We start from the raw sequence: 15,817 nt of genomic DNA, 5'->3' as shown, positions 1-15,817 counted from the left end.
GCAGCTTGTGATTTTAGTGAATCTAAATATTTAATATTCAAGTATAGCTTGCTTAGGCTTCAGGCATGCTTTATAGATGCATGCAGAACGGAGTTTCGGCACCTTTTTTGGATGGAACCTTGTCGGGTAGGCAAGGTGGGTTGTATAACGTGTGTGAATTCCGGCACCGTTTGTTTTTTTTTAAGAAAAAAAGCACTGTTAAAGAGTATACAAACCCAATAGTTCAGTGTATGGACTTCATAATATAGTATGTAGAGTTCCCCATAAATGCACATTTTAAAATAATTTCCATATACAATGACTTTGCAACTCTACTGCAGAATAATTTTCATGGACAGTTTGATTTATTCTAGGTTATAGTCTCTATTTGATTATATACATACAGCTCCTTTTCTAATAGTAAGAATAAATACTTAAGAAAAGATATTTTCCATGATGTAGGTGCAGATTTGACTATCTTTATCACACTTACAACAGAGTTGTCCTTTATGTACATTCATATACAATATATGTAATGCCATATATGTATAATTGATGACTTCCATAAGATGACCTCCTCAGTTTTCTTTTGCTTATTTTATAGGAACATTACTATTATAATTTATAAATTATAAATTATTTCCAAAACTATCTAGAAGCTGCTTTGGTGTGAAATTTTCAACATCTACACCACTTTCTAATCTAAATCAACCCTGACTTAACCTGAGAATGAAAGTTTTCACTTCATTCAGCCAAAGTCAAATGCACCCAAAGAAAGTCTGAACTATTGCCAACATAATAAAATTAGCAACAATGAATTCTTTATACAAATTTAGTCACTGCATTCAGTATTAACTATTCATGCTAATACTAATACTATTTAAGTAGTAAGTTAGTAAGTGATTCAAAACTTGTGCAAACACGTTTTTGTGTACTTCTGAGCTAAATTTTATAACATTTTTCAGGCATTCTGCATGAGCATGGAAGAGTTGTAGCTGATTTAAGACTTGTATTAACTTTAATAAGTGGTTTTCTGAAAGCAAGATCATATTTTTCAGGCTTGCATAGAAGCTGAATAAGGCAGAGGGCTTTTATGAATAGCAGAGAAATGCTTGGTTGAATGAGATCCAAGGCAATTTTTAAATCATTGCATATAGTTCTAATAATTAATTTAAAATCCACAAATTTCAGATTTAGATTGAAATGAAAACATATTGTTAGTATTCCAAGCAAAGTTCGGAGCGTGATTTTCATCTTTTTAAATATGATATTTCAAATGAAAATATTAGTGTATTACTAAAAGTTAAGTAGTTCTATCTCAATAATTCAACTCATTCCAATAAAATCCCACTTTCACAATATAAAAAGATATATTTTCTAGGTAGCAAACAACAGGAAAAATGTGTTTTCTAACAACAAGTAAAATGCATTTTCTAACTAATAAATGGTGATGAATCTGGGATGATTCTCTCCCATCCTGAAATTATCAGAAGGATAGAATTGTTCCAGACAAATCAACTGAAAAGAAGAAGAGCAATATGGAAACAATTCTTGATGGTTACCGCTTTAATAGTTCAGTGAAACACTCATGTAATTACTACCCATGTTATTTTATGCTCACTTTGGGGAAAAATGTAAATTTTCAAATAAATTATGTCTTTCTGACACAAAGGTTTTTTTCCTGCTTTACTGCTTTTGAAACATATCATTACTATAGTTATCGCTTCTCGGCCTTTTGGCTAAGATCAAGTGTAGTACTGTAGTTTTTAACCTGCAGAAGTCAAAACGGTAGAAGTAAAACCATGTATTGTTTAGCCTTTGTTGCAAGTTCATTTGTTCTACACAAATCCGATGCATGCAATAGCAAAAGATGGCAATTTGTCAAGATAGCTGTTCAGGAACTTGCATATCACAAACATCAAAAAAACAATTTAAAACATATATCTAAATGAATATGGGATAACTTCAGGTCCTGCTGAAGTGCACACAGTTTCTTTTATATTATCTTCTGAACAAGTCAACATTAAAATCCTTATAAAGTTTTTTTTCTTTTGTACTGTGGAAAGAAAAATCTTCATCAGGGTCCAGTCCAAGCTGGGAATAAGCAAAATGAAGACTGCTTTAGAAAGAAGGTTGTAGTTTATTGAAGAGCAAAGCCAGATAGAAGCGTGGCTCTGGGAAAGCTGACCACATGTAGTAGGGAGTGGTGGGTTTTTATACCTTCTTGAGCTTTTCTTTGGAACTGTTCCTGTAGCATGAACTTTGACCTGAGTCTGAGTGCGCTCTTCTGGTATTCTGATGTGGTGGGTTAATCCTATTATGTCCCAAAGGTCATATCCTGCTTCCCTGGGGGTGTGGCTGATGACTATGTCCTATGTTGGATTTTTTGGTGTGAGGGATTGTTGATTCTAGGTATCTTTGTCTTGCTAATATGATCAGCTCTAAGCTTCCAGGTGCCAATCTTTCTGAAAGGATTATGATATCTGCATTTCTACAGAGCTGGTTTCTGCGTAGGGAGGAAGACTTGGGGCTATTAAGAAAAACTGGGCATGCTTTTCTGCCTGTTTAAGATCCTTTGAGGAAATATAATATTTTGCCCTTTTAATCTTTCCTTCTCGGGGGGGTGGGTGGCTGACTTCCCACAGTACTATTCCTCTTTCTCCAAATAGGATAGACTGCTAGCTAGATCTTCTGCATTTCAATATGTCACAACAGGTACCTAGTATACTTTTTTCCATTTAGTTTATATGCAGAGATCTATAACTGTTTCCTTGAAGCACCAGCCTTCCAAAAGTAAAACAAGTAAAATCAAGCAGACAGTGGCTATCACAAGGCATGTATCTCAGCTGGACCAATCTAAGCATGTACATAGTGGTTGTATGCTTTCCATGTACTTTACAGGTCACATTTTTTGCCTGAACATCTATTATTGTAGCAGTAGAGGCATTTTGAGAAGCTGCACTAGTAATAGTTTACATTAAGGAAACCATAATTTCTTCTTCCTCTGGCAATAAAATGTGATCAACAAGCTGAAACATTGTAGGAGTTTCCCAGGTGGCCAAATTCAAGGTAGCAACTGTTATTACAGATGCCAGTTCCATTGGTTTTGTTAGGCCATAATTGGAGACATCATCAGAATCTTTGCTTATGTTCAGATTCTCTAGACCACGGGTCGGCAACCCGCAGCTCTGGAGCCACATGTGGCTCTTTCAGCCTTCTACTGCGGCTCCCAGTCCTCCTCCACCATTTGCAGAGAGAGAGAGAGAGACACAGAGAGGCACTTGCTCTCTCTCTCTCTCTCTCTCTCTCTCTCTTTCTCTCTCTCTCTCTCTCTCTCTCTCTCTCTCATCTTCTGCTTACCTGGCCAGCTGGCCTCACGCTGTTCTCCAACAAGTTGACAAGCTTATTGCTCCACAGGAAGCAGCAGAAAGCAGAAAGCAGCAGCTCTCTCTCTCTCTCTCTCACACACACACACACACACACAAACTCACAGTTTTACTTACTTAGTGGGGGAAGAGGGCTGGCAGACCAAGGGCAGGAGAGAGCCAGCCAAGTAAGAATGTGTGTCAGCTTGTCGGAGAACAGCGTGAGGCCAGTTGGCCAAGTGAGCAGAAGATCAGAGAGAGGGAGGGAGAGAGAGAGAGAAAGAGAGAGGGAGAGGAAAGAGAGAAGAAGCTTCTCTCCAAGAAGCTTCTTCAGCTCTGACTGAATGGTGGGGAATGGCAGGAGTTATACTCCTTTCAGACAGCTGGTCATTTGCAGTTTTTAGTGAATCGTGAAGCTCCTGGAGGCTTCTTTGTGTCGGATCACCTGAGTAGTGCAAATGAGTGTGGAGCCTTCTTGGAACTGTTGAAAGGACTGTGTTGCAGACTGGAGATAGATGATGTTGTACCCCTCCCCCCCTGTTGAGAGAGGGCTGTTCAATTTTGACATAGATGGTCTCTTTGACCTCTCTTTCAAACCAGTAGTCCTCTCTTTTCAAAATGTAGACTTTGCTGTCTTTGAAAAAGTGGCCTTTATCTTTTAAATGCTGATGCACTACTCATATGGTCCTGATGACACAGAAAAGCCTCCAGGGGCTTCAACAACTCACTAAAAGACTGCAAATGATCAGCAGTCTGCAAGCAGTATAAATCCTGCCATTCCCCACCATCTAGTCAGAGCTGAAAAAGCTTCTTGGATGAGAATCAAAATATCTTCAAAGAAAAACAAGAAAGTTCAGTTGCCTTGTGAAAAAAAGCACCTTTGGGACAACCATAACCTGGATGACTGAGAATCTCCATAGACATTCTATAGAAGTGTCTCATGCTTGCTTTGGGAAAACGGTAGTCATGTCAGAGTAGAATTTATAATGAGCTTTGCGGTTACAGTGTAATACAGCTGAAGAAGCCAAAAGTAGAATTATTACTTGTAGCTTTTGAAAAGAAAAACAGTGGATGAGGTTGAATATTTTATTGTGAAACTAAAAACATTCCAAATAATAATCAAATCCCTCTAGAGATCAAACTTAAGAAGATTTGCCTTAAATAGTCCTCCTCTTATGACCAATCATTTCACGACCATTCAAAATTATGATAGGGATGGAATGGATGTTTTATGGCCTGTAGAGCATTTCTGGTCATCATAACATGTATCAATAAAGGAAAATATTTGTAGTTCAGGATTGAAATGATCCTTGGTGCTGAGCTTGGCTGTTTTTTTTTTTTTTTTTGCAGATGTTTCATTACAGTGACACTTACCATGGTCTTATCACTATTTTACAGCTGGTTCCTTTATGCATGTTCCTATAATCACAGGAACATGATTTGCGATTTATTTTGCTGGCTTCCAGCAAAAACCTGGTTTCTGGAAAAAAAAAGCCTATTCAGAAGAATGTATGCCCTCAAGCTACATCCATTTGTTTGCCAAGTTCAGAGTTATAATAGTACTGAAAAAATGGAATTATGACTGGTTCTGAAAGTCAGGCTTTTGCAGTGCCCCACAATCATGTGATCAACATTCAAGTTGGCTTACATTAATGACTGCCCGCAGCATCCAACCGGCCCAACACAGCCTCTCTCCCCACCTGAGCTTTAATCTGCCCTCTTGAGTATCTGTCCATGGTACCTCTCCACAGCCCATGCTTTTCACCTACAGCTTTTACCTGCCCCTCCCCCCAAGACAGCTTGCCTAGGACTCCCACCTTTTCCCACTTAACAACCCACCTAGTCCTGGGACTACCACAGCAACAAGGATTGCCAGGACTGCTGTTACTAAGCAATGCAGTCGCCTGATATCCCACTTTATCACCATATTGCTTAGTGATGGAAATTCTAGTCCCAAGGAACTGGGACTATGTGAACCTTATTTTTGTAAAATGGAAGAAAGGTAGCGTTTCCAAGCCAAAGGATAACTATTATTTGTGAACTGCTGATGTTTTGTTTTTGCATGGATTTATTATCTTTTTACATTTATACTTGATCATGTAAAAATATAATATACAAAATGAACTGTTGTCCCACATTGAGCATTGATGTTGTAAGCTGCCCAGAGTTTCTTGATGATGAGATGAGTGGCATATACATCTAATAAATAAAATAAATTAATTCAATTATTCATTTCTTTTTAAAAGATCATCTACATATAGTGTCCATAATTTTAAAAAATTCTAAAAGCTTAGATGTCTTAAAAGCTATACATATCTTAAGTTTAGTGGATATCAAATATTTATGGGAGGACATTTTATAATACACAGAAAAGAAAGTGAATAATCATAGTTTTCTTTACCCCATTACTTCCCCAATCATTAATGGTAGGTGACTTTAAAAGAGTTAGCGTGTGCTTTAAAATATTAAGATCTGAATATTTTCATATGAATGATTCAACCTCCCCCATTCTAATGTCCTGCATAGAAATAAACCTGCTGAGGTTTATTGGAGCTGAATAATGCAATATGAAACTATCTGGAGTGGGAGAAGTAGTAGTAGTAGTAGTAGTAATAATAATAATAATAATAATAGTAATAGTAATAGTAATAATAATAATAATAATAATAATAATAATAATAATAATAATAAAGTTGGAAGGGACCTTGGAGGTGATCGAGTCCAACCCCCTGCTCAGTCAGGAAACCCTACACCATTTCGGACAGATGGCTGTCCAGTCTCTTCTTAAAAACTTCCAGTGTTGGAGCATTCACTGGTTCTGGAGGCAGGTTGTTCCATTGGTTAATTGTTCTAACTGTCAGAAAGTTTCTCCTTAGTTCTAAGTTGCTTCTCTCCTTGGTTAGTTTCCATCCATTGCTTCTTGTCCTGCCCTCAGGCGCTTTGGAGAATAGCTTGACTCCCTCTTCTTTATGGCAGCCCCTGAGATATTGGAACACTGCTATCATGTCCCCCCTCGTCCTTCTCTTCGTTAAACTAGACATACCCAATTCCAGCAACCGTTCCTCATATGTTTTAGCCTCCAGTCCCCTAATCATCTTTGTTGCTCTTCTCTGTACTCTTTCTAGAGTCTGAGCATCTTTTTTACATCGTGGTGACCAAAACTGGATGCAGTATTCCAAGTGTGGCCTTACCAAGGCATTGTAAAGTGTTATTAATACTTCATGCGATCTTGATTCTATCCCTGTTAATGCAGCCCAGCACTGAGTTGGCTTTTTTGGCAGCTGCTTTACACTGCTGGCTCATATTTAAGTGATTGTCCACTAGGACTCCGAAATCCCTCTCACAGTTACTACTATTGAGCAAGGTACCCCCTGTACTATACCTGTACATTTGGTTTTTCTTGCCTAAATGTAGAACCTTACTTTTTTCACCATTGAATTTCATTTTGTTAGATAGCACCCAGTATTCAAATCTGTCCAGGTCCTCCTGTATCTTAAGCCTTTCTTCTGGAATGTTGGCTATTCCTGCCAGCTTAGTGTCATACGCAAATTTGATGAGTTCCCCATCTATCCCCTCATCCAAATAGTTGATGAAGATGTTGAAGAGCACTGGGCCTAGAACAGAGCCCTGGGGCACCCCACTATACACTTCCCTCTATGTAGATGCAGTTCCATTGAAGACCACATGCTGAGTACTGCCAGTCAGCCAGCTACGAATCCATCTGGTGGTGGTGCTGTCTAACCCGCATTTTTCTATCTTATCAAGTAGTAGGTTTTGATCTACTTTATCAAATGCCTTACTGAAGTCCAAGTAAATTATATCCACAGCATTCCTCTGATCCACTAATTTTGTCACTTGGTCAAAGAATGCAATAAGGTTTGTCTGGCATAATCTGTTTTTGACAAACCCATGTTGGCTTTTAGTAGTGATTTTGTTTGCCTCTAGGTGTTTGCTGATTCGTTGTTTGATTATCTTTTCCAGGTGTTGAGGTCAGGCTGATAGGTCTGTAATCTCCTGGATCCATTTTTTTTCCTTTTTTGAGGATGGGAACTACATCAGCTCTTTTCCAGTCCTCTGGTAATTCCCCAGTGCTCCAAGATCTTTGAAAAATATAGTTCAGTGGTTCTGAGATCACATCTGCCAGTTCCTTAAGAACCTTGGGGTGTAATCCCTCTGGTCCTGGTGATTTGAACTCGTCTAGGCTGGACAGGTGCTCACTTATCATTTTCTTGCCTGTCTTAACTTGTGTTTCTATACTGTTTTTTATGGCACTATTTTTGATAGGTTGGTCTGTTTTTTCCCTTTGTGTAAAGACAGATGCAAAAAATGAGTTAAATAGTTCTGCTTTCTCCCTGTTGCTTGTCACCTTCTTGCCACTTTCACCCACTAATTTCCTTCACTTTTTCCTTGTTTTTTACATGTTGAAAAAAGCTTTTTTTTGTTAGTTTTGACTTTGGTCACAAGCCTTAGTTCATTATGAGCCTTAGCTTTCCTCACTTCATCTTTGCAGGCTCTGTCTATTTGTTGATATTCTGATTTAGTTATGTGCCCCTCTTTCCACTTTCTATACTTGTCCTTTTTATCTTTCGATTTATCAGAGATTTCTTTATGCAGTCATGCTGGTTTCTTTTGAGAGCTGTTATTTTTTCTCTTTGTTGGTATTGTGCTAGACTGGGCTTCTATTATCTCGCTTTTCAGAATTTCCCAAGCTTCTTGAGTTGTTTTCCCCTGGAGGATTCTCATCTAAGTTCTTCCTCTTGACTGCAATATGAAGAGCAGAAATGTATTCCAGAATAAATACATTTTTATTGCTAGATGAAATTGTTAAAAAAAAATCATTTCATGCAGACTTTGACTTAGAAAGGGTCTTTCATATATCTTCAAGTTGTCAAGTTTTAGAAACACTGTTCTGCTACAATATCTGCGTATACATACATAGGCATTTACAGCTGCTTTCAGACAGCAATTGGGTGGAATGCAAATAAATAGACTTGTAAGCAGAAACAGGTCTGGCAAAAAATGCTGCAGTTATGCTAAACATGAAACAATGAAAAGGAACACTTCCTTGGAGAATAATCAGTCACGATTTCTTACAAACATTCATGACGTGAATATTCTAAATTCCAGCATTTTTTAAAAAAAGAGTTTACCCCATCCATCTCTTTTAGCCACAGACATACACCAACATAGATTTTTCTTTCAACTTTTCCTGCATGACATCTAGAAACAACTGCGACAAAAAGGCTCAGCGCCTCCCTCGACCAAAGCAAGCAGGAGAGAGAAGACGGCCAATCCCACGCCTCGGGCAAAGAGAACTGGTGATTCCTTACAAGTCGACGGTGCCTTGGCCAAGACCAAACACGTTCGTTTGGAAACACTCCCTCGCAACTGAGGAGTCGGAGGTGGGAAAGTTCCTGCGGCTGCTATCCCGCGCCTCGGTTATTCATGGAGGTTGGGGGAGAGGCAGACGCCTGGAAAGAGGCAGCGGGACAAGGATGCTACTTTCTCAGGGCTGTGGTCTCGGGGCAAAGCGGCACCCTCCAAAGCAAGGCGACATTGCCTGACCATTTTAAGCTCAAAGAATAATCAACGTTTACCTGGCTGTAGCCGCTAGTTAAAGTATAGGCAGGGATCACAACAGGGCTGTGGCCGCCTTGATATCACCCCATAAACATTTCCCGCTGAGCTTTTTCCCACCAGATATGGCTATTCATTTGTATACCTGCTTGTAGACAGACAAGCATCAGCCTCTTGCACTTATGACTGATTCTTTGTAGGATTGGATACACATTAGGTAAATGATGGTTAAAAGAGAACTTTTTATAAATAGTAGATAATTAAATAGTACCATATAATGCTGCCAAAATACAAGTGAGCCTTAATCTCATTATTGGGAATAAACAAAAGTTTATTGAACAGCCAGGACAAATTAAGCAAACAACCAAATGCCTGGATTCACACAAGAAGCTAGTCTAATTAGATAGGAAAATTTGTGGTTGGTTCAGTGGTTTGTGAGAATCTCACTATAATCTTAAAATAATTTGAACTAGTCTTATCAAGTTAAACTATATTCTGATGAATTGCTTTGGGAATAATTAAATGGGGAAACCAGATTCACTTAATTGTTACTAATTTAACAACTGCAGTGATTCACTTAACAAATATGGCAAGAAAAGTCGTAAAATGGGGCAAAACTCATTTAATAATTTTCTCACCTCTCCTTTTATATCCTCTTCTCTCTCCCCCCCCCTTGTCCTTTTATATCAGGAGTGTCAAACTTGATTTCGTTGAGGGCCGCATCAGCATTGTGGTTACTGTCGGGGGGGGGGGAGTGGGGCTGTGGCCAGCTCTACGTCACCCAGGTCAGGGGACGCCTGTGGGGGGGATCCGGGGGTCTCTGGTGGAGGCGGTTAGGATTAGGCTCCTTCCCTCCTTTCTCATTCCGATCTTTCTTCTCCTTCTCACAGTTTCTCACAAAAAGCCTTCTTTCTCACACACATTTCTCAATAATCCTTTCCATTTTCACATACGTTCCTCCAAAATCCTCCCTTCTCATGCACATGCCTCTCCAAAAGCCTTTCCTCTCTCTCACGCTTCTCTGACAAAAGCCTTTTCTCTTCTGCCTCTTTTTTTCTCTCCCTCTCCTGCCAAAACTGCCTGTCTCCACTCTCCTCCTTTTTCTTCCTGGTAAGCCTGAAGTGCTGATCCTGGAGCCTTTGCCTCGCCCCAGCCACCCTGTGCTCCCGAGGACTCTCTCAGGGCAAATCCTGTGCTGCATTGCTTTGGCTCATTCCCTCCCCCCACTACACTTGGCTGGGCAGGGCTGCGTACCATCTGACAGGCGCCAATGTACCTGGCCTAGAGTGCCCCATCCAGAGCTGACTTGAACCCTATTGAACATCTCTCAAAGGACCTGAAAATGGCTACCCACCGGTGGTTGCCATCCAACCTGACTGAGCTGGAGATTTGCAAGGCAGAAAATCCCCCAATCCAGATGTGCAAAGCTTGTCGTGTCATACCCAAAAAGACTCAAGATTGTAATTGCTGCAAAAGTTCCTTCAACAAAATACTGAGTGAAGAGTCTGAATACTTATGCCAACCAATATTAGTGTTTTTTTAAATAAATTTACATACATTTCTAAAATTATTTTCATTTGTATACCTGCTTGTAGACAGACAAGCATCAGCCTCTTGCACTTATGACTGATTCTTTGTAGGATTGGATACACACTAGGTAAATGATGGGGATGAGTGTAGATTAATGAGAAAAAAATGAATTTCAATAATGGTGGAATTCGGCTGCAGCATGACAAAATTGACCAGTGAAGGGAGTCTGAATACTTTCTGAATGTAACTGTACTTCTCAACATAATCAGCATTCATTACGAATTTCTGTCAAGAATATACTTCTTAAAACCATCACAAAATAATGTCACCATCTGTTCAAGAACCTGACAGTACATTTGCCTATGCTCAATTCTGGAAAATGTGGAAGTCATATGGCATCAAGTCTGGATTACATGGCAGATGGCTATGATGGTCAGATCCAGTCTAAAATTCAGAAACTGAATTCTTTCCTTGTGACTCCAAATCCTGATTATTATTTCAAAGTTTTGAGTATTACAATGTAGCCGAGTGGTGCCAAGTTCAAGTAAATCTATGTAACACTATCTGTGCAGCAAAGAAAACAATAGCCATGAGTTTTCTTGCTGGTCTGGATTCTGATTTTTATTTTTGTTTTTATTTTGATACTCCTTTATTGGATTATACATGGACTGACATTTTAATGATAATGATAATGATCAACTTGCATTTCAATGGCTGTCACAATATTGTGAATAAATTCTCTTCATTTTTGTAGCACCTCAACAATATCTGGCAAATTTTAAATCTTGAGCTTTTTAGTTCCGCTTTCAACATGAGGAAACAATCTTGCAAAAATCTTCCAATATTAAGATTATCAATAATGCTATTTGTTTTCTTGTGAAATGCCAAACTTGATAGCAATTTCTCTCATTGATCTATCAATTGTCTTTGATTCAACACTTCTCACTGTAACATACAATGAGAATATTTAAATCAACCCCATCATCCCAGAAAAAACACTTCAACTGGGGGAAGATTCCTTTGGCAATTAAAATTCAATTATAATATGCTTAAATCAACCCAGTAGGCTTCCATTTTGCAAAGAGAAACATGTTCTTTTTTCATAGCAGCTTCCTGCTCTCTCAAATGGAAAAAAAATAGACGTTAAAGAATATGTCAGAGCTTACTATGCACTTGTACTGTGGTCTATTGGCAATTTATAACAATGAAGACATTATTTTAATTCAACCCTTGTAACTGGAAAGAGATCACATGTTTGCTTCCATTTTCAATCACTGATAATGTTAAACTGTGGCTAATTTAACAATTAAAACCAACCATTATTTCACAAAGCATTAGACTTAACAGGGTTTCTTTACTGGATTTTGCTTTCAATTAATTGCAGTTAAACAAAGGCTTCTAATCACCTTGGAGTTGTGAAGGAGGAGGAGCAAATACAATTTGCCACATACCAGTAAGCCACAGTTTAAGTAATGTATTCAATCTAATCCAATTTTCTGCCATATCCTTAATTTTTTTCTTGTATAAAGGAATACGTTTTGTTAAGTTTTATTTGGGGGAAAAATCACTTTTAAGCAACTTTTTTTTAAATAAAGAAAACGGCATGATAGACAAATGAAAGTTATGGAATACACTATCTCAAAGTTCTTCAACACTGAATTTGAAAAAAGCATTCTTCAAATATTCAGTTAAACGATAAAACAGATTTGCAATGCATTCTAATCAGTATCTGTATGATTTAAATACAAATAAAATATGATTGAACACACTGTTTTTGTAATTTGTATAGAAGAATATCTTGCAGTAGCTTATCTGTATTATTTGCGATTTGTCTATAGTAATTAAGCTATGAAGATAAATATTACATTATCAAACAAACTTGTTTTGATGTGTTTGATTCTATTTAAAGGGAGTTCATGAAACTGAAATTGTTAAACAGGTATTTAATTTAAATAACTTGGTACTGGTTACTAGTGAATAAAGGCATTCAAATTTGGATTTAACTTCAATCATTTTAAAACTTATTGTGGTAAATCAATATAAACAGTATTTTTTTTAAAAAAAAATCATCAGCACATCCAGTTTAGTTGAGCAGAGTATAAGCACAGTTCTTTTTTAAGCCAGTGCTCATTCTAGTTCCAGCTGAAAGAGATGACATACTTCTCCAAATTATATATCTCAGCAGCACTTATGTTTTCAGTACATATTGCAAAAAGTGAAGGAAAAATGTTTACAACATTATTGTAAAATGTTTTTACTGAAATTGAAATGTATATATCATATCCAAAAACAAAAAGTAATTTGCTGGTGCCATTAATTAAATCCAAATGAACAAAACTACTGTACAGCTTTTAAATTTTTTGAAGATTCTCCACAAATTTGAAAAATGTGTCAACATGACACATCAAGTGAACTGAAGACACTCAAGTACAATCAAAAATAATTTATAATCAAGAACAACTCAAAAACAGTTTATGCTCACAAACTATGCTCCCTCTATCAGTGCAGAATAGTATAGGTCATGGAGAAATAAGGGAACGAACATTCATCCAAATACAAGTAATTAACGGACTTTCTTAGAATAATTATATAGTTCAAGCACTTCACTTAGGCATAATTAAAAATGGAATTGAAATCAAAAACTTTACTTGAGGTGCACTTTTCACCCTTTCACTACAGCATTCAAGATTAAAGTTGATTAAAAAAGCAAGTCATGAAGTAATCTACCTTCTGTGTCTTAATTTCCAACAAGTACATATATTAATACACAATCCAGAAGAGTCAAATATTTTTCTAGAATGCTATGATCTTCAGTAACATTTGAAAGCATTTGTACAGTTCATTAAGATGTGCAACTGCTAGTCAAGTATTTGGTTGTATGGAATAGGCACTGACTGGTCTTTCCAGTGCAGCCAGAGAGAGAGAGAGAGAAAAAAAGGGGGCAGTTGTGACCTGGGAGTGAACATGGAAAAATGCACCTATATTTTGTTAAAGGTCAACTCACTATTATTTTTACAGAGTGGTTTTTTTAAAAAAAGATAACTGCAGGAGTGTATCATTCAAGAAACTAAAAACATGATGCATAAACAAATTTTCTCAAGGAATTTGTTGAAAAGCAAAATGCTGTACCTCAGAGGTCTTATTTTACAAATCGCTCAGGTACTAATGATAATATATTTTGATGCATGCTTAATTTTCATGTGGCTAGGACTTTAACAAGAAGCCCTGACATTTGCACTTCTTACATTCACACTTTATACACAATCTATACAGAGAATGTTGTTTTGATAGCTTTATGCTCAAGATCCCAAACCTGATTGCTATTATCATACTACTTATCTCCACACAAATTACTATGTGCTCTGCTAACATCAAAAAATAAAAGCAGCATAAAAGCACAAGCAAGTAATAGACAAACTGGCACAGGAAGATAAATGCCCAGTATTAGTTTACATTCAACTGGATACAGTGTAAGAGGAAACAGTAATGCTTCAAGATACTGCATCTACTGGCCATAGCGTGCCTATTTTATTTTATTTTTGTCAAGAAAGGGCAAACACTTTTATGTACTTTGCCTTTTTCCATGCCTGTTGGGTCATTTCTACCTCTAATGAGGACAATTGGCTATGGCAGTGATAAGTTCATTTACTAAACAGCTCATTAGAAGGTTAACTTGTGTTTTCAATATGAAACATTCTATATGGTGAAGTCAGATCCCTGAAGAGATTTGGTGTTATCTGCCATTCTTGATTTTTCAATTGGAATATCAGTCCGACATACATATGGCAACTTCACTTCAAAATTATGTGGAAACCTTCACCATTTTCAGCTGCAAAGAAAAATAATGAGCAATAACAAAATGACATTCATAGTATTAATGCATTGTCTTAATTAAAAGATTATGATGTTTACATTCTATGTCTATGAAAAGAAGGAAATCATACTTTAAAACAATTTTTTTGGTTCCATAAAATTATTCTCCAAGTCTATGGACTCATAAAATTCTGAAACTACTATATGGCTTCATGATTGAACAGTTATCATTTCATTTTATAGAAACAAATTATAAACTTTTAAATTTATTGAACTTATATAAACTTGTAAATTTATTTAAAAAATAATAACTAGGAATTCAGGATGATACTCTGGTTCCCTCTATGATTTCCCTCCTTTCAGTATCTGTCATGAATGTAACCTGAGACTAATATTGATATTCCAATAATTTTTAAACAATCACTGTACATTTTTCTGTGTGAAGAACTGTTTATCTGAATGGACTATAATTTAATTTTGGTTATAACAAATGTTATATATATAAATGTTATCAAATGAAAAATATCTTCTAAAGTGTTCATCTTTTCAGCAATTCTTGGGAAAAACTCAGTTAAGAAATGTGTTTCCGTGTAAACCATTTCAGAAGATTCGCATTTCAGACTAATAGGATGTGGAAATACCAGGGAAAATCTTAATAAATGCTATGGCTTATGTGTGGTAGGGTAAAGCTTTTGTTTTGATTTTAGATGGGTCAAAGATTAATTTATTTTCCTAACCCCAACTTGTTAATTTTTAGAAGTGCCAAGGCAAACAAGTTATCATAAAACAGTTCACAGGTTTAACAAGTGTACATAAGATTAATAATACCTTGACATGCTTGAATGATACAGTAAAGCAAACTTTCTGTGGCTGCACTTGTGTTTAGAGCTCACCTAGACTCATTGCCATGCTAAACTGATATAACATTATATGTAAAGCTAGAGGCTTAAAAATAAATTCTAGAAAACTCAATTAATGTAGTATAGTTAAAAATCTCATAAATGCAAAATCTATTACTAGACATAACCTAGATCACAGGTTGGCAACCTGCAGCTCCGGAGCCGCATGCGGTTCTTTGAGCCTTCCCATATGGCTCCCAGCCTCCTCTGACATTTGCAGAGAGACAGAGGCAGAGAGAGGCACTTGTGCTTCCCTGCTTCTCTCTGTGTTTCTCTCTCTCTCTCTCTCTCTGTGTGTGTAAAAGAGAGTGTTCTCCAACAAGCTGAAAAGCTTTTGGGGCGGGGCTCCTCCCTTTGTTGCGTTTCTGCAGGAAGCAGGAAGGGCAGGAGCTAGCTATGCTGACTCAGGAATTCTGGGAGTTGAAGTCCATGAGTCATAAAAGAGCCGAGGTTGCCTACCCCTGAGCTTGTTGGAGAACAGCTTGAAGCCAGCTTGCCAGGTGAGCAGAAGATCGGAGGGGGGGGGGGAGAGAGAGAGAGAGAGAGAAAGAGAGGGAGGGAGAGAGGGAGGGAGGGAGAGAGAGAGAGGAGAGTGGGGGAAGGGGACTGGCAGACCAAGGACAGAGAGACACAGAGAGAGAGACATCTAAAATG

At 37.5% G+C, this 15,817-nt stretch overlaps 1 protein-coding gene and 1 pseudogene across 1 annotated transcript in view; one reads left to right on the top strand and one right to left on the bottom strand.

Annotated features, from left to right (window-relative positions):
• Nucleotides 1-1,698: 1,698 nt before the first annotated feature.
• On the top strand, nucleotides 1,699-1,870 carry LOC114923108 (annotated as a pseudogene).
• Nucleotides 1,871-11,103: 9,233 nt separating this feature from the next.
• Nucleotides 11,104-15,817, bottom strand: part of UBP1 (upstream binding protein 1) — a 37,131-nt gene continuing 32,417 nt past the window's right edge. The window contains exon 15 of the mRNA XM_015822764.1: nucleotides 11,104-14,280. Coding sequence (XP_015678250.1) covers nucleotides 14,243-14,280 — 38 coding nt within the window. The 3' untranslated portion in view covers nucleotides 11,104-14,242. The remainder of the gene's footprint in view (nucleotides 14,281-15,817) is intronic.

Source organism: Protobothrops mucrosquamatus, unplaced genomic scaffold (assembly GCF_001527695.2).
Source record: "Protobothrops mucrosquamatus isolate PMUCROS unplaced genomic scaffold, P.Mucros_1.0 scaffold_177, whole genome shotgun sequence".
Classification (NCBI taxonomy): domain Eukaryota; kingdom Metazoa; phylum Chordata; class Lepidosauria; order Squamata; family Viperidae; genus Protobothrops; species Protobothrops mucrosquamatus.
Note: the sequence above shows the minus strand (reverse complement) of the source record. Positions and strands in the feature narration are given on the sequence as shown.